The 18,996-nt window shown below is 55.5% G+C and overlaps 1 protein-coding gene across 2 annotated transcripts in view; it reads left to right on the top strand.

Moving 5' to 3' along the window:
* Positions 1 to 2,152: 2,152 nt before the first annotated feature.
* ARRB1 (arrestin beta 1) overlaps positions 2,153 to 18,996 on the top strand; it is a 70,683-nt gene continuing 53,839 nt past the window's right edge. For both annotated transcript variants that reach the window (XM_080815498.1, XM_080815497.1), the window contains exon 1: positions 2,153 to 2,284. In XM_080815498.1, the coding sequence (XP_080671624.1) occupies positions 2,265 to 2,284 (20 nt within the window). In that variant the 5' untranslated portion in view covers positions 2,153 to 2,264. The remainder of the gene's footprint in view (positions 2,285 to 18,996) is intronic.

Raw genomic sequence — 18,996 nt, 5'->3', positions numbered from 1 at the left:
TCTGGCTCTTCCATATACTAGCTTCCCTTGGTGGTGGGGGTGGGGGTGGGGGGAGCTGGAGAAGGGGAGGTCAGAGGCCAAGGTCCCCAAGAGGCTATGGATTTGGGCAAACTACATAGCTTCTCCAAGCATCAGCTTGCTTATTTATAAAACACGGAGAAGAGAATTTATCTCATAGAATTCTGAACATCAAGTAGTGTCAGGGACACCATTAACTCCCTCATGAAGTTTATGGGCTCATGGGGATGTACTTGACATCGTGCCTGTTAACTGCACAGCCTACCAATCTGTTCACTGTCCCCAGAGCATTAGAGCCATGCTTCCCCAAATGGGCTGGGAAGAGCTGTGTGGGGGCAAGAGTTACTTGAAACAATCTGATGCATCTTCGTGGACCATTCATTTTCCTTGGAAGTAATGCACATTATGTCTTGTAGCAAACTAAACATAAGCATTTATTGAGTCAAAGGGAGAATTAAGATGTAAAATCCAGGTGCTTTGGGCATCACCATGAGGAGAGCCATTGTAGATCATGTGGCTAGGTTGACCCCGTTCTCCCAGGGGAAACTGATGCGGAGAGTGGCAGAAGCTGATCTCTCCATCCCAGTTAGGGTCCTCTCAAGCTCACACAGTGAGCCTCCTGTCATCACACAGGACTCTGGTATGCTCCTCTCAAGTCCCTGGGCTCAGCAGAAACAGTAGGTGGCTTCTCTCCTTTCCCTGAGGGAGTAAGGGTGAAGTCCAGAGGCCAAGGCCAAGGCGAAAGTCCTGGGCTCTAATCCACACTCTCTTAATTCCCAACATTGCCCAGACCCTGGACCACCCTTTCTGCCTATCAGCACACCCCTCCTTAACCACCTGCCTATCTGGACATAATTACAGTAATTTTATTGGGATATCCTTACCCAGCTATATATAACCAGCATAGGTAACTGCTTCTGAACGTAATTACAGGAGATATTTACAGACCCACAATCACATAAGAGTAAATGATAGCTTCCTTTCCTCCCATTAATATGCCAATATTAGGGATCTGTCTGGTCCAATTAGTCAAATCCCAGCAGTGAAGGGGTGGAAAGGACCTCATACTGTTCCACTACCTGGACAGCAGGAAGGGGCAGCAGGGTCCCAGCCAGGGTTTTACAGGACACCAAGATGTCTGCAGAGGGATGGGCTAACATCTACTGGGATCCTACCCCCTGCCGGGCACTCGGGGAGGCCAGCAAACACCTGTGAACAATTCTGCAAGCCATAAGTATCTCACTTCGTGTGTTTGGAGCCCTTTGGAGAGGGCTGGGGTCCAGTGTCACCCATAAAAAGCCATGAAGCTCGGTAGGGGCCTTTCCATGGTGCTACCCTACCCCACCAGGTCAGTCTCCCAGGCCACAGGAGACCAGCTCTAAGCTTCTTCCTTACCTCCTGTGCTCACTGCTTCCCCTTCCTAGGCAGTCACCTCCACCCGCCCCCTGCTGGTCTCTGCCCCCCCCCCATCAGTTCCCCAGCGTTGATGGCTGCCTTCTCCAACCCCCCCTCGGCCCCTTCTTCCTTTCCCTGTAGGGTTGTTGGGTGTTATCTCTCCAGAAGGGCGGGGAGTTGGGGTGGCGGAGGGTGAGGCATAGGGCTAAGGCGGTGCCAGGCACCCGGGGTCTCCTACAGGTCCTCACCCCGCCCTACCAGGGGCGCCCCTGGGAGGGAGCTAGGCCTTGGGGTGGGCCGACCTTGGGCTTCCACCCTCCCGCATACACAAAAGGCTGCCTCGCTAGCACCAGGGAGCCCTCCTGCACACATGCACAACTGCACAAAGACGTGCATACCGTTCCACCGCACGAACACACTCCCGACTCGTCCGGAGCACACGGCCGTGCACACGCACCGGCACACTCGCGTGCACACACGCGCACGTATAGACACCCCAGCGTGCGCCCTCACGTACACCAGACACACAGCGGGGTGCACGGCGGTGTGGACCCCCAAATACCGGCCTTGAGGCCCTGACGCGCCCGCCGCCCTGCCCTGGCGCGCACACGCAAGCACACGCGCAGGCACACGCACCCTCCCGCACTGCTCCACGCCCCTGGCCGCGGCCCCGGCGGGCGCTGTGCTGCGCGGCGGGCGGGCCCGGGGCGGGGGCGGCGGCGGCGGCGGCCGGGAGAGCGGAGGAGGCGGAGCAGGGAGCCGGGAGCCGGCTGGCCCGCGCTCCTCCTGCCGGCCGGGGATTTTCCAGCCTGGGCGCTGTCGCCTCAGACCTCCTGCGGCCGCGGCGGACCATGGGCGACAAAGGGACGCGGTGAGTGCCGGTGGCGGCCCGGCCGGGTGCCCGTGGAGGCGACCTGGGCGAGGGCTCGGGCGGGGGTTCCAGTCGGTCACCCCGGGAGCGCCGACGCCGGGCTCCGCGGCACGCAGCTTTCCTGTGCCAGAGGTCTCCTGTGTGTGGTCGCTGACGGGGCCGGGGAGACCCGGGGGGTCCTGGGTGGGGGTACCTAGAGCGAGGACCCGGACGCCCCATCTGGCTCGCAGCTCCTGGCCGCCGCCGCCGCCGCCACACACACACACACACTCACTCGCTGCTGACACCCAGCACTGGCCAGCAGACGCAGAGACGCAAGGGGGCAGATTAACACACAATGGCACACACGCTCCTGGAGACACACGGGCACACTCATCCATGGGCACACTCCTGCTGGCATACACACGGACGTTCACTGCCACAAGCTTATCGCGTACAATGACACACCGTCACACACTCACTGGTACACACTCATGAACACATTCTTGCTGACAGTCATGTTGTCATACACACGTCACACTCTCACACACATCAGTTCTACCACACCTTCATGTTGGCACACTCATGGTGGCCTACACAGATACATACAGACACTGTCACTTGCACTCACTGTAACACACACTCTGGGATGTACCCTCACACACTCATGCTGGCACCTATCTCCCCAACACCATGTTTGCGAGACCCCACCAGCACTGACCCCCACAGACAGTCAGACTAAAGCCCACACACTCTGGTGCCCCATGGTCACAAGCCAGCAGACCCTGGGGCCGCTGACACATTCACTCCAGTCCCTACATGGCACGAAGTGGAAAGGCACACATCACACAGGGTGGCAGGCCCCCCCAGAGCCTGGGAAAAATACATCCCATCCACTCTGTTTCCCTCCCTCTGACCTCCAGAGGCCTGGGGTGGCTGGCCACCATCTGTCTGAAGCTGGGGTGGGGAGAGGAGTTCCTATCTTCTTAGGAGCTTGGCCTGGCTCAGAAAGGGAGAGGCTTTGCCTCTGAGATGGAAAACTGGTACAAAATAGGGGGGGAAGCTGGGGCAGGGCAGACCCTGGGGATAGCCCCTCTAGACCAAGACAAGCCCAGATCAGACACTCTGGTTTGTCACCCCGGCTGTACCCCTTCCTTCTGCCTGCTCCTTTAAGTTCCACTAGACGCTTCCCTCTCTCCTCCCCCTACCACTTCTACAAGCCCTTCATTTTCATTTTTTTCTTTCTTTACCTTTTTCTATCCTTGTGCCCCACTTCTCTCTCGTCTCTTCCCTCTCTCCACCCTCCCTCTCTTCTTGCTGCCAATAATTATTTATTGAGTATCTGCTGTGTACTACGCATGGTGTGGGGATCAAAAACATGTAAGACCTATTCCTTCCCCCAAGGAGCAGCTAGACTAGGAGGACATGACCCCAGTGGTCATTACATTTCACGACCACGACAAAGCAATTTCACACAGCCTGCTGTGTGACACTCTTCCTCAACAGCATGAGAGAGATCCTCTAGAGATTATTTTCCATTTCTCAGGAGAAGAAACTGAGGCTTGAAGATAATTTAGAAACTGCTTCCCAACCATCCTCCTGACATCTTCTTCAAGGAGACTAATTTTCCTCTTCTGCTTTCCAGAAGAGGAACCAGAGTGTTAGAGGTTACCTGACTTTCTTAAGGTCAGGGGACATCAGAAGCCGGGCAGAGGCTGGAGCCCGCTTAGTTCATTTCTCTGGGGCTTGCCCTTGGGCAGTGCCAAGCCCTTCATGGGCCCTGAGGGTGCCCTGCTCTGTGTGTGGAGGCCCCGGGCTCAGAGGCAAGGCTGCAGAAGATCGTGAAGATTCTGCATTCACCTTGATGACTAGTCCTCATTGCAGCTGGCTGGCCGGCACGGTGACCATGTCTTTGTCCTCACTAGGATGTGCGACTCTCTCTTTTGCTATGGCCAATGTCCCCCAAAGCCAAGATCCTCCTGACCATTGAGATGAGACTTTTCTCCTCATGAGCGTTAGGAGCCCTTGCCCTTCTCATTTATTCCTCCTGTGCTGCTCTGCCATCAGGGTGACTCAGCCCCTCTTGGGCCTTGGTTTGCCTCTCTGTGACTTGAGGAGGAGGGTCATTGTTGCTCCCCATGCTGGCATAGAGTGCCAGCAGGATGGGGACCTTGTGAGCAGCCCAGTACCTGTTGGAGACCCTGTCTTTGGGGTCAAGATCTTTCCCATGACCATCCCCCCCACTTGCCTCTAACTCATAGGGGGGACTTGGACATTTGTCCTTACCCTTCTGGACCTTAGTTTTCCTGTCTGTAAATTGGAGCTGTCGATACTTAAGCATTTCAAGGCTCTGTTGCGTTTATTGAATTTGCTGAGCAGGGGAAGAGGTGCTGCCCGAAGCCTGGAGTCCAGGCTTGGCTAAAGTCCATTCAATGGATGGTGGCCCTGCTTCCCAACACCCCCCCCTTGTAGCCCCAGGAGGCCAGGTTTCCTGAGGAATTTGGAAGAGAAGGGCGAAATCAATAATGGGCTGTACCGTGCCTCATTTCGGAGGCCATGGGTTTCTTTCTCTGACCTGGAAGAGGAAACTGCAAATACCTTATACTGTAAGGCTCAGGAGTCATGGCATCCGTCTCCACACTTGGACTCAGCCCCATGTGAAAGTGATAGTGAGAATTAGTCAGAAACTGTCACTGTCCTCTAGGAAGTCTTGGGGTCCAGGGGGAAGGCCGGGGGCGGGTGGTGAGACAAGTGTCTGGATGGGTTTAATTACGGGGCAGGTGTTATGATGACTGTTCTAGCAAGGTGCTCTGGGAGCAATCATACACCATTCAGCAAGTGTTGACGGAGTGTCTGGGGCTGGGGCTTCTGAGAGGAAGGGCCCCACTCTGCCCCCGAAGGATTTAGAGCTGAGCAGGTGACTACACTGCAGGGTGACAGGTGCCATGGAAGGCCTAGGGAGGAGTCCCCACCCCAGTCCCAGCGGGGGACATGGTGAGGGATGCTTTCTTGGGACAGAGGTGGCTCTGGAGCCCCTGAGCTTCATCTGGAAAGATGAGGAGGCCAAGGCGGCGGCCCTGGGGATGGCGTTCCTGGTGGAGGGCGCAGAATGTGAAAAGGTCTGGGAGGCACGAAGCACCCCGTGTGTGCGGCCTGCTAGTAGGGCTGGTGATGATGGGTGAGCCTCAAGAGAGAAACGCAGGCTAGTCAGCAACAGTCTGGAACGTCACTAAGGAGAGAGTCTGTGGTGGTTCAAGGGGGGAGTGTGAGAGGAGGGATGAGAGCAGATTTCCCTTGCAGAGGGACGCCTTTGGCAGTGGCAGGGGGCGGAGGGCAGAAGCAGGGAGACTGGGTGAGGAGGCCGAGGAGGAGCCTGGGAGAAAGCAGGATCCAAGCTAGGCTTGGGGAGAGGACGCAACTGAGAAATATGAATGAGGAGGTGGTGTCCATTAGTCTGACTGCTCTGTGTCTGGTATGTGTCAGGAAACTTACATGCATGATCTCATTTGGTTCTCCCAGTGATCCTGTTAATGGAGGGATTGTTATTCCCTTTTACAGCTGAGGAAACAGACTAAGAGAGATTAAGTAATTTGTCCGCTGCCATTCAGCCAAGAAGCCAGCCTGTGCGTTCACAAAGCCCTCTGCGGCACCGCGCTTCCACCCGGAGGGAGAGGGCTGAATGGCCCACGCATCCTCCCCCACCTCCCTGGCCAGTGTACTCTCTCTCCGGCTGTGCATCACTTCTGGGTCTTGCTGTTCTTCCTAATTCAGCTGTCAACACTAACGATCAGAGGAGATAACAGGAGGGACTTCCCGAGAGGCAATGGGATGGAATGGAATTCTTGTTCCTACAGATGGTTATGAAGTTTTCTTTGTTGGAAGGGGAGGAAGGCGGGTGTGATAGACACATGTCATCACCAGCTCTCTGAACCTTGGCTGTCATCTCTCTCTCGGCAGTCAAGCCCTGTGTGACCTATCTTCGGTGGAATACGGGGAAGTCTTGTGGCTTTGTCCAGGGATGCATCTGGGGTTGCTGGGAGTGGCAGTGTTGAACCTGACTTACCATCTCTGGTCCCCAGTCTAGGCTGGCTTCTGGGCTTCAGACTTGGCCACAGCTCTTTCCCTTCCAAGTTTGGGCATCCTTGCCTGAGGCTGAAGTTTTCCGTTGGCATGGGTTCAGAGGGCTTGTCACACCTCAGAGCTGTGACAATGGAAAAACAACAGAGAGTCGACACCACCCAAGTGGCCCCCTGGCATCAGCCAGGCCACCCTCCACTGCTTCCAGAGTGACCATTCTGGCCATCTATCTGTCTGAGGCCTGCAGGGAGGGGGCAGCTTGGCAGGGAGCCAGACTGGAAGTTGAGGAAGAGGTAGGGAGACTTCTGTCTGCATAGATGGGTCAGGATCCTGGGGATAGGGATGGTGGAGGGAGGTGGGGATTGGAAAGTCCTGGGTTTGGAAGTGGCGGTTGCCTTGGGGAGCGTGGGTACTGTGGGAACGTACGTAGGGAAGAGTTATGGTGTGTGCAGAGAGGAGAGTTAGGGGCAGCTGGGGCCTTGGAGAGCTCAGGTGCCTGAGGGGGAAGAGGGGACCAGCTTGGGCTACACTCCTGGGAGTTGGCCAGAAGGCAGCTGGGAGTTGGCCAGAAGGCAGCGGCTGGTGACTTGGTGAGAGGGCTTTTGTTGGGGGTGGTGAGGGCAAAGGTGGATCACAGGGGAGAGGGGAGGACCCTGCTTTTCCCCGTGCTTGGAGCTGAGGTGGGTCTCATGGAGGAAGGGTGTGAGGCCCTGGGCTCAGGTGGTGGCGACTGGGGGTGTGCGAACCTGGGAGGTCAGGCTCAGCTAGGGGTGGGAGGGACACTGCAGAAATGCGAGCTGGTCACAGGAGAGGATGTCTCCTGAAAGAGGGGCCTCTGATTCTGGCCGGGGGTCTTGGGAAGCCTTTCATAAGGAAGTGCCTTCTGAGCCGGGTCCTGGGACAAGGGAAGGCCAAGTCGTCTAGACAGAAATTGTGGACAGCGGCTGCAGGCCCAGGAGTGTGGCTGCTGAGGGACAAGGCCGCCCTGGGAAGTAGGCCTTGGGTACTGGGTTGGTGAATTTCCTGGCAGTTTCTCACATATTTATCCATACCCCAGGTGTTTTTATTTCCCAGTTGGTGAGATCCTTGTGGTTTGGGGGCTATTTCTGTTTTCTGTTTGCTGGTCCATTATCCAACTCTGGGTCTGATTCATTGGAGATGCCTGGGAAGGGTAGTTGAGTGCACTGAATCCTTCCTCCCCTCTTGCCTCTGGTGTCAGCCCAGGGGCATCCTAAGGGCTAATATTAGGTCCTTCCCATTAGGGAATTCTATGGATGAAAGCCATGTTTCCCACATTAGACTAGGTTTGGTGGGTGGAGAGCGGGGAGCCCGTTTCCTCCATCAGATTGTGAAGTCTTGAAGGAGAGGGAGGTCCCATCCCTATCAGAATGGGGTTCCTCAGAGTGAAGCCGGTTTCTCCCCCATCAGACAGGCATCCAAAAGAGGAAGGTCTGTCTGCCCCATCAGACTGAAGGCTGCTGAGGGTGGGGCCTGTCTTGGTATGAGTAGGTATTATCTTGGATGGTTTCAGGCTCCCTCTCTGTCTTCTGCGTGCAGGATGTGTCCTGCCCCAGGAATGGCCGGAGTCTAATAGGGGGGTGTCCAACTAACGGAGGGGGTGGGGCAGGACAGGGTGGCTACTTTTGAGAGGGGAACAAAGGCGTCTGTTGTCCCAGCCCCAGCCCTCCCTCCCCAAGGGGCCCTGGCAGGGTCATCTCTCTGGAGACGCCTCCTCCTTCCTGGGACGGGCCCCATCTTTAGTCCACTTGAGAGGAACTGCCTGTTCCTTCCCAGGAGACCTGGTGCCAGATGAGGCCGGGCTTCAGGGACTGGACCAGACAGGTCCTGGAGTTCTGTGTGGCTGAAGTCACCGCAGCCACTGAGTGGTTTTCCCTCTGCCGAGGATGGGGCTGGGCCTGGCTGGGACCACAGCTGATCCCGTGGGGCCCCTTGTACTTGGAGAGGAATCCATCTATTGGTCCGAAGAGCCTGGAACAAGGGGGACACGCTGGCTAATGTCAGGCCGGCTGGAGACTTACTCCTCGCTCAAGGTCTGAGCGTTCAGTGGCAGCACGGCGGGCACCCACAGGTCCGGAAACGGAATGGGTACAGGCCTGGGTGAAGCCGGAGGGCCCTCCCATAGTGGTTGTGAGCCTCTGGCCCCACAGCTGGTCCTCCTGGTTCTTTTGTGGCTCTATCCACCTGCCTTCTCCCATGCCATTAGTGGGCATGGGTGTGTTTTGACCAAGGGCAGGGGCGGGGTGGGGGAGCGGACAGCTGGGATGTACCATCACTGGAGGGTCCCAGAGGTATGCTCTAAAGCTTAATCATTGCTGTGTGATCCAGGCACCACATTCACCCTCTCTGGGTCTTGGTGTCCCTATGGACATGCTGTGCAAGGAGGTAACTCTCCTTGAGTTATCCCCTTTCCTGTGTTCTGCTAGTGGGCGTGGGGGTGACCTTTCTTCCAGAGGGTGGCAGAAGTGGGGGATAGGGCAAAGTTCAGGCCTCTGTCACAGACCAGTAGGACTGAGATTGCAGGGGAGCTGGGCCTGGGTGACTGTGGATTGTGCCCTCAGCCCACTCTGTGATCCGATTAGCATAGACTGATTAGTATAGTGGGTAGGCTTTAGGAAGAACCAGATTTCCTGGTTTCATATGCCAGCTCTGCCACTTACCAGCTCTGTGACTTCTATTATTTAACCCTTCCTCTGCTGTAGCACTCTCATCCGCGAAATGGGGCAGCAACTGTGCCTGTAGAGTAGGTTGCCTCGAGGTGTAACTGAGTTGAAATAGGTAAAGCTCAGGGACAAGTCCCTGGCCAAAGGGTGGTATTTACTTGAGGTCAGCTCCCTCAGCAGGCTGTGAGCTCCCACACAGAGTGACCTTCTCTCATTCACTCCTGAGGCCGCAAAGTTCTTGGCACAAGACTGTTTCTTCATTGGCCCTTAGTACACAGGTGGTGACCTGACCCAACACAGTGCCCTTCCTGTCTGTCCTTCAAGGCCTGCATCATATATGGCCTCCTCCTTCAGGAAGCCCGCGCCGATCACCCTGATCACCAAGTACCTTGTGGGGTTTTTGTTTTGTTTTGTTTTGTTTTGTTTGGGTTTTTTTGCATTCTTTCTGTCTCTCTCTCTCTCTCTCTCTCAGTCTTGACACTGATCCACTCCCCCACACCCCCAACGTGTCCTGGTTATTTACATAGTTGCGATGTCCCCTGGGTGAGACCAAGGACACCTGTCCTGAGTCTTTTGTCCCTGTACCTGTGCAGACCTGGCATGGCGCACTGAACTACGTAAATATTTGTTCAGTGGAGGAGGCTGAATGTAGGTGTTTCACTGGGAGAAGATATACTTGGTGGGGGAGGGGGATGGGCAGTATGGTTGGTGAGGACAATGGGACATCTTGGCTGGCTTTGAAACACCTACAAGTGATTTTGTGTGTGTGTGTCACCCAAAGGGCAGAGGTCATTGGATGAGCAGCTTTACCTGGCTAGGAGCATGTGTTTTCTGATAACCAGAGCTCGCCGGCATGGGGTTTGGTGGCTCATTCCAGCCTTCTTGCTTTTGCTTCTCCTGCTCCCCCCATTTAGGGTGCCATCCTTGCTTCTTACCGCTTGTCCAAATCCTTCTCCCTAAGTAAGTGCCCTAGCCATGGAGCCATCCCTTGCTGGCCCCAAGAGTGTGGGTTCCATTCCTCATTCCCATCCTCAGACATTTCCTGAGCCTTCCTGGGTCTGGACTGTGGCGTAGGTGAGTGTGGAGTCTTTAGAATGGACATCTGGATCTGGCCCCAGTACACCCAGTGTGGCTTGACCTGGCCTGAGGAGGGGACCGTGGCTTCCGATGACCCACCGGTGATCAAGGAGCTCTTTATGCAGCTGGAGAGATCTCCCCCTTGGCTTCCCACTGGGCAAGTACTCAGAACCAACCTAATTACTGGGGACAGCGTTCTGGGCACTGGATCCAATAGGCTGCGGTCATGATCAGCTAATTAAACCACCCAAGAATTGCTCATTGGCCCTGAGGAGGGGAAGGAAGAAGGTGGGGGGCGGTGGGACTCAGAAGAGTGTGAGAAGGCGAACGAGGCTGTGAAGGAGGCTTCAGACATGGGGCCTGCAGGCAGAGCTAGGAAAAGAAAGCAGGAGGTGGGGAGAGAGGGTGGGGGAGCTGGGAGAGAGGCAGACAGACAGACTGATGAGCAAGAGTGCTATCTGGGGACAACAGCCAAGTAAGATAAGTCAAGGAGAGGGGTGCTGACCTGGGAAACAGGGACCCCACTTCTTTGCTATCCCTCTGATACCCTGGATGAGCTGCTTTTCCTCTTTGGGCCTCAGTTTCTCCATGTGTCAAGAAGGAAGGAGAAAGGGCTTTGGCCTAGGAGGGCCTTAGTACGCTTTCCTTCTCAGTTCTACAGCTGGAAGGGGAGAGGGCAGAGACAGCAGGCTGTCAGGCTGTGCTCTGTGCTAGATAGCTTGGCCGCCAGCAGCCCTGTGTCTGGAAGGGGCAGGCAGTGGGTGGGTGTGATCCCGCCTGAGATGGAATGCCTCGAGTTGAATCAGAAGGGAAGAGTCTGGGTGGCAGGCAGCAGGCAAGCCCTCGGCCTCTGTTGTGCCCTGCCCCTGTCTTCATGGCCATCCTCTGGCTCCCAAACTAGCCTCCTCAGGGACGCCTGGGTGGCTCAGTTGGTTGGACGACTGCCTTCGGCTCAAGTCATGATCCTGGAGTCCCGGGATCAAGTCCCGCATCAGGCTCCCAGCTCCGCGGGGAGTCTGCTTCTCCCTCTGACCTTCTCGCTCATGCTCTCTCTCATTGCCGCTCTCTCAAATAAATAAATAAAAATCTTTAAAAAAACAAACAAACAAACAAAAAAACCTAGCCTCCTCAGTGGGGACCAGTGAGGGCTGTGTGGTCTGTGTGGTGTCTCCCAATGGTAGCACCCCCGGATGTATGGGGCTCCCCAAAGCTAGAGCCACGAGGTCTGGAACAGGGATGGTAGAGTCCGCAGACTTGGGCAGTTCTGCTGACCAGCAATATTGCATACCAGCTCCATGACTTCTGGGAAGGGTCTTAGGCTCTCTGGGCGTCAGTTTTCTCATTTGTGCAGTAGGCGTGATAACATCACCTAGTGCATATGGTTGCTGTGGCCCAGAGGGTAAGTATTTGCTGAAGCCCTCGCTGTCATTCAAGACCAGGAGTGGGTCTCAGCTCTTCTCTCTGCTTCCCTGTCTCCCGCATCCCCTCCCTCCCGCCCTGTCTGTTGCTGTGCACACAGATGAATATGCGGGGGTGGGGGTTGCACCAGGCTAGAGAAGAAGTTCAGATGGAGGCAGGAAAGGGAAGTGAGATTGCCCAGAGGCCAGGGAGGGGCAGAGCCGGGTGCTGCAGGGCAGCCTGAGCCCCCAGCCCTATGGCCCCTCACCCATGACAGATTGTCTAGGAGGCAGTGGGGAGAATCTGGGAGGCAAGAAGCCAGGGGCAGGGGTGGACACTGTGGAGGGCCCCAGGCTTCTCTCCTGTAGCCCATGCCCCCAGGTGCTGCGGTGGGGACTAGAGCCAGGTTTTCTGCCCGGGAAGCCAGCAGGCCACTGTTTCACACACTCCGATGACAACAGCCCTTCCTGGTTCCCACCCCTAGCAGGGGGGTGCCTGCTTGGAGCTGAGAGTCTTGGAGAACAGCGCCAGCCTCCGAGGTCTGCTGAGGTCTGGAGGAGAGGCAGCAAAGGAGGGAAGCAAGCTGCCTCGCCCTCCCCCAGCCTCTCCCTGCAGTGCTGGGCTGTGACATGCCAGGGCCTCTGACTCCAAGGAAGCTGGTTACATAACTCGGCCCAGCTCCCTGGTTCCTTCTTGTCTTCCTCCCCAGAGGGGCCCAGGAGGAGGCCGGAGCTGCTTCGCTGGGGATTTCTGGGCCTGAGATGTCAATGTGAGCAGCCTCCTATCTGGGCTGGTGGTATGTGCTGCCCACACCATTTCCGGGGGAGAGCTGTAGGACCGGCCCGCTGAGGTTGGCTCCGGGCACTGCCCCCCCTCCCACACTCCTGGGAGTAGAGCTGCAAGGGGGAGAAGCCCTCATTAGAGGAAACAGGCTGTGTCCCGAGATAATTTGCCCACGAAGTACCCCCAGAGGGAACCTGGCCTCTTTGCAGCCAGAGGAACATATAGCCAGCATTTTTCAGTTTGTTTCACTAGGTTCCACAAACATTTCTCAAGCACTCTCTGGGTGCCAGGCCCAGACCTCCACTCAACACATGTCTCCATGCTGCCTGGCTGACTTGCGGAGCAGCTCTGCTCCTGTCCCCCACCTGAGACCCCTTCCAGAGGCCTAGCCCTCGGGGGCTGGGGTGGTGGGGACCTCCATGATAGGGAACACCATGGGGGTTCCTCTGGCCTGGGCGTTTACAGGCTTGGCTTATCCCTTTCTGTTCTGCCACCCTGGTCCTCCCAAGAAGGGACCTGTGAATGAACACTTTGGGGCTGGGCATCTGAAGCACGAAGAGGAGGAAACATGCAAGTCTCAGCCCTGGGGCTGCTCCTGTCTTTTGAGGGAGAGGAAATAGATCATCACAACACACTAGAAGAAGGGGGTAAGGTGGATTCGTTTATACAGGGTGGGGGGGCAGAGCCCTCCGAGTGGCTCAGGGTCAGAGGCAGCTCCTCAGAAGTGGGGGACCCTGGAGCAGGCTTTGGCTGGTGAGTCTGTACCAGGCACAGTGTCAGACCCCTCAGCTGCTGTTAATTAGGGGTAGGCGGAGGCTGCAGATTGTTTTTAGACAAAAAAATTTTTTTAAAAGATATTATTCATTTGAGAAAGAGACAGAGGGTGCATGGGAGGTGGCACAGAGGGAGAGGGACAAGCAGGCTCCCCCTTGAGCAGGGAGCCCAACGAGGCTGGGCTTGATCCCAGCACCCCAACATCATGATCTGAGCGGAAGGCAGATGTTTAACCTACTGAGCCACCCAGGTGGGGCTGCAAAGTGTTGGGGGGCACAAAATCTAGGGTGAAATTCAAGGTTCTGCCTCATGGCCTCATAGTGAATGTTGGGGCCTGGACAGAAGAAATGGGACGGATATAGGAGGAGACACCAGGTCCTGCAAACCCACCGTCAGAAATGAGGCGGTTTGGGGAGGTCTGTCCTGGTCTCTTCTGGTGGAGGGTCATCAGAGCAAAGACTTTCCCCCAGTGGAGGAGGCCTGCAGAAGGTCTGATGACTTCTAGATGAGTGGTGGACAGGAAATAGGAAACAATGTCTTTTGAGAAACAGCGCTAAGCTTTGCGGCAGCGGAGGTGGGGGACACGTAGCTCTGAGGGCCATCTCTGGAGGCCAGGGGCTGGGTGGCCGAGAGAAGCATTGGGTTGGGGTTCTCACCTTCCTTCTAGCAGGATCTCCAGTATCCCTGGTAGCTTCCCAGGGTTTTTCAGCCTCTTTCTCTGTTGTATCTGTGCTAATGAAAGCATCCAGCACATTAGCAGGATGATTTTATTATGGGGCTTTATAGCCCCAGGGCAATGGAAGAAACCAGGAAGCATTTTTAACACTCAGTAAGGAGAACTTTTTCTTTGCAAGAGATTTTTTTTTTAATATCCTAAAAATGACAAAGATGATCACATGGGATAATGGAATGGTTAATATGCTCGTATTCATTTCTCATTTAGAGGGCTGACTTCAGCAGCAAGGTCTCAGTGCGCAGACTTGAGACAATCTGATCAGTTCTGACGTTCACTTTTTTACAGTCAATTTTGCCAAAAAAAAAAAAAAAGGTAAAAGTTTTTTGGTAAGTAGAACTTTCAACCAAAGAACCATGACCCAGTCCCAGGCCACACAGCAACTTGGCTCCCTCTGGTCTCAGCTTCTGTTGGAGTGTTTGGGGGCAGGGATGTGCCAAGCTCCTGATCCTAACCTTTGGGGCACCCAGCCTCATGGTGATAGATACATGTCCTTATCACCAAAGTGCTTTTCTTCTCCCCATTCTCCTGCGGCTGGCTCAGGCCAAGCGCTGCTTCTGGCCTGGACTGTTACCAGAATCTTCTGGCTTAGTCCTGGTCCCGCTGCTCAGTCTAGATGCCCTCCACACCGTCCTCTTATTCTGAAATTCACATCTGACTCCATTTTTCTCCTCTGCCTTAGAAACTGGCCGGTTGCTCCCCATTTCCTGTAGGACAGTCCACATTCTCCAGGGGGCATTGGAGGCCCTCCACTGTCTGTGCCAGACTTCCTTCCCGTGCTCCTTTCCCAGCTCTCCCCACCACCCGGCCCACACCCCAGCTGCGCTGATTTTTTTGGATATTCCTCTACAGTCTTCATATATTCTCTGCACGGTGCCTTTGTTCAAGCCGGCCTCTCTGTCTGGAATGCCTTCTTTCTCTGACTGGGCACAGCTCCCTTCTACTTGAAGGTTGAACTTCACCTCCATGTGGTATAGTTGATCTGCTGTACGGAGCACCTCAGGTGTGACACCTTCCCTTGACTGGGCGCTCTGCGCCAAGGCCGTCAGTGTCCTCCTGCGTGCTGCCTTGCACCTCACAGTCTTGCAGGTGGGATGGCGTGTTCCATCAGAGCTGGCTGCTGACACGTCAGTTTCCTGTGCTTGCGGGCAGACCCTGTGTCTGGTACCTCTTGGCGCCCCAGCTCCTGATAGGGCTGGCCTAGCCGCGTGAGGTCTAGGTTTGCAGAAGTGAACTGAAGCAAGAGTACAAGCCCCACACAGCCACGGGCGTGTGTGGAAACTCACACACTTCTGACACACATGGCTGTTGTACTCATATACGTAGGGGCCAGAACTGGGTGGAGGTGTGAGTCAGGGAAGATTCCCTGGAGGAAGCGAGCCCTGAGCTGCTGACCCAAAGGAGAAGCACTCTTTCCCTCTTCTCACTTCCTTCCTGGCCCTAGCGCTTTAAGAAAACAGCTGACACCGGCTGTGGAAAGGGAAATGTCAGTATTGTGAGTTGGGGGTTGGGATCTCTGAGCCTGGAGGTGATTAAATCAGGCACGTGCCTCCCTCCCTTCCTTCCTTGCCCTCCCTCCCTCCCTCCCTCTTTCTCTCTCTCTCTCTCTCCCTCCTGGTAGTCCCTCCCCTTCCCTTCCTTCCTCCCTCCTTTCCCAGTCTCCTTTATCTTCTCCCTTCCTCCTCCTCCCTTCCTCCCTCCCTCCTCCCTCCCTTCCTCCCTCCTCCCTCCCCTCTCTGCCTCCTGCCCCCTCCCTCCCTTCCTCTCTGCCTCCTGCACTCCTCCTTCCCTCCCTCCTCCCTCCCCTCCCTGCCTCCCTTCCACATACATTTCTGAACCTCTAGCACATGCCAAATACCTGGGGCTACAAAACTGATCAAATAAAACATATCTTTATATTTTTCTATCTTCCTAATGTTCATGTTGGAACCTGCCCTTTCCTTTATCTGTCTCAGGGGATCTCAGTTCAAGTGTTGGCATGTCACTGATAGCTCTGTGCCTCTGGGCCGGTCAAGTCACTTCTCTGAGCTTTAGTTTCCTGTGTATACCATGGAGATGATTATACCCTCCTCCTGAGACTACAGTGGATCATATGTGTGAGGTGCCCAGCAGGGGCCTTTGATGGTAGTTCCTCACTGAGTGAGAGCCACTCTCCAGCTGGAAGCCGGATCCGGCATGTCCTCCTTGACCAGCACAGAGCCAGGCACACAGTACAGCGGCGTGCTCAATCATCCCAGTTTTCCTGGGACTGTCTTGGTCCATCTCAGGAAACTCTTTTATCTTGGGTGACTGTGGACAGGTGGTCACCCTACACTACAATCTCCATAAGGGTTTGTAGAACAGATATATGAGTGGGTAAATCATAAGGGAAGGACAGAGCTGGGACTTGGGCAAGCAAAAGCAAACATGGGGCAGCTGGCTTGTTGGGGGAGAGGTGGTCTCGTGAAGGTCTGGGTGGCGGAGCAGGTGGAAGGTGGGAGGTGGGCTCGGAACCTTCTGCTGCTTGGCAGCATGGGGGAAGGTGCAGGCCCTGAGTCTTCGAGGCTGTTGCTTTTAAGCAAGCTTCAGGCTTCCAAAGCATATGCACTCGTTGTCTGATCCCCTTTTTCTAGTTAGGCCTGTAATAGTGTTATGCCCCAATAACGGGTCCGTGATTAAAGGAGCGAGACTTATACAAAGCGAAGGTCAAGCAAAGCTTTATTTCACGCCAAGCATCAAGAATCTAACCGAACGTTCGGGGCCGCACCTCTTACAAGAGAGGGCGACCCTTCTCTGTTTCACAGTCTAGCTTTTAAGGGCAAAGGCCATGCGGTTGGGCCTGGCCACGCACAGGTGACCAATGAGATTGTAACACACAGGAAACTCCACAGTGATGCTAGGTGACCAATTGAATTATAATTTACCCTAGTAGACATTTGAATCAGCCTATTACACCTTGATTAGGATTGGCGCCAAAAGGGTTCCCAAAGGGCGGGGGCCCATGCTCCTTGGTAGCTAGGGAGACAGTATGCAACCCCCTACTGATCGGATGTCTCCACCTGGCCTGACCCATCTTTGTATCTGGGCATTGTTACCTGGAGCTGGTTTCCGGGACCCACCTTTAAGTGAATCCCCTGGGGGAAGGGGAGCAAGGACAGTTCAAGGGCTAAGCAACAAGGTTTTGTTTAACCTCAATGAAAGCCTCTTGACAAAATATAAACATAAAATAGGTCCTTACAATAGGCCACCGGCTGCTCCTCTGCCTCAGAAGCTGGAGGCCTCTTGTTCCTCATGGGACACACAGTGTTCCTCAGGACACACGGTGTTCCTCAGGAGCTGTGTACTCCAGACTGTGAAGAGACTAGGCCGAGGTCCAGGCTGAGGGATGGGAGAGCAGGGTTCTAGCCCCATTCCCTGGTCCTGGCCCAGAGACCTAGCAAGGCCTCAGTTCCCCACCTGTTCCCTGAGGATCCAGCCCTTCCTGCCAGGGTGTCTGTGAGATGTCATCTGCAAAGGTCCCTTGGCATATCTCGCCCAGAGGAGGCATACAATGTGTGTCTTCTGTTGTTCCTTTCTGTAAATGGGGACAATACAATCAGCTCTGCCTACCTTCCAAGGCCAATGTGTGGACCAGATGGGATGCGGGATGTGGGAACACTGGGTAAACAGTGTCATAGCCTTCAAATATTTGGGGCTGGGGTTCTTGGTAGGGCTGTTTCTGCTGGCCCAGGGGTCCAGGCACAGGTGGGGGCAACCCTGTCCACCCAGGCACGGAGGACCCTCCTGGAGGCGTGCTCCAGGATCACAGAGAAGTCCAGCGCTGCTGTCCATGGGAGCACTCACACTCTGTGGGCCGGTCCTGAGCTCAGACAACCTCTGCTCCTTCTGAAACCGTGGCGAGAGGGAGACAGATAGCCAGCCAGACTTGGTCCTGTGGCAGGGAAGGTTTAGTTGCAGCAGGACGCGTGACCAGAAGAAGAAATGTCCTCCGGAGCCTCCTCTGTCAGTTGGGCTGGAGGCAGGGCCTTTGTGAAGGCGGGTGGTGTTCGGATCGCCTCTGGGCCCTTCCTCCAGCCCAGGGGCGGACTCACCGTGAGGCTGGCGCGGCTTCAGCTTCAGGCCCTCTGTGCTCCAGGGCCCCTTCCGAGACCTAGCGCTGTGTCCACGGACTCAGAGGTTCTGTGAAAGGTGCAAAAAGAAGATATTTTTGTACTCTTCTTTTTTCTTTTTTTAAAGAGGGCTTCTAAACTCAATGAACTCATTCAAGCCTCGATCCGCCCCGGCTCAGGCTGGTTGGTCCTTTGTGCCAGGATGTCGGCGCCATGTCCCTGCGTGTGCTCGGGAGGTCTCACCCCACAAACGCAGACCTGGTCATCAGTTACAGCCCTCCCTGCTGAGGCAGGACCCAAAAGCCATCTGGGTGAGCCACTTCCGGGCCAGGCCCAGCTGCCAAGCTCCCTGGCTGTGTAAAGGAGAGACTGGAGAAGTCCTTTGGCCCTCAGTCTTACTCATCTGTAACGTGGACATCATCCCTACGTGAAAAGGCCTGGAAAGGTCTAAATAATGTGCTGCAGGTGAAACCGCCTCGGACAGCGCCCGGCTTGTGGCGGGAACTTAGTAAATGAGTGGAACCTGGATAGAGATGGGGAGGGGGTGGAGTACGGAGATTTGGAGGCTTGGGGTAGGGGGTGGGGGGCACCCCTTCCATTGGGGTCTCTGTCAGATTCACCTGTACTGTGCTGGGCCTGGTGCTGGGATTCAGACAGCTGGGGTGGGGTGCCGGTGGTCAGATGAGCTAAGAGAGGGAAAAGGGTTTATTAGCTGTGGAGTACAGTTTCCTGGGAAGGGGCCATTGTAAACTGAGTGGCCCTTTGGTGGGGGAGGGCAGAGTGGAATGTGTGTACCCGTTGTCTGATCCCCTTTTTCTAGGAAGGCCTGTAATAGGGCCTTGCTAGAGGGTGAGAGGTCACTAGCCTGACCTGTTTTGTTTGAGAGAAGCAGCGCAAGCAGGCAAGCCAGACCTTTCTTGCTTAGAAGGGAAACCAGGCCGGCAGGGTGGGCTGCTTCCCATGTCGTGCCCCCGCCCCCGGCGCTGAGCTGGGGAAAGGAGAAGGTAGCTTAATGACGGTGGTCCCGTCCCTCACAACTTCAGCGCCCCCTTCAGGGAGGGGAGGGAACGGCAGTGAGGTGGGGACTAGGAGGAAGGAACAGCAGCTTTGGTGTGAGGCTAC

Source organism: Martes martes (assembly GCF_963455335.1).
Source record: "Martes martes genome assembly, chromosome: 10".
NCBI lineage: Eukaryota > Metazoa > Chordata > Mammalia > Carnivora > Mustelidae > Martes > Martes martes.
This window is presented reverse-complemented; position numbering and strand designations above follow the sequence as displayed.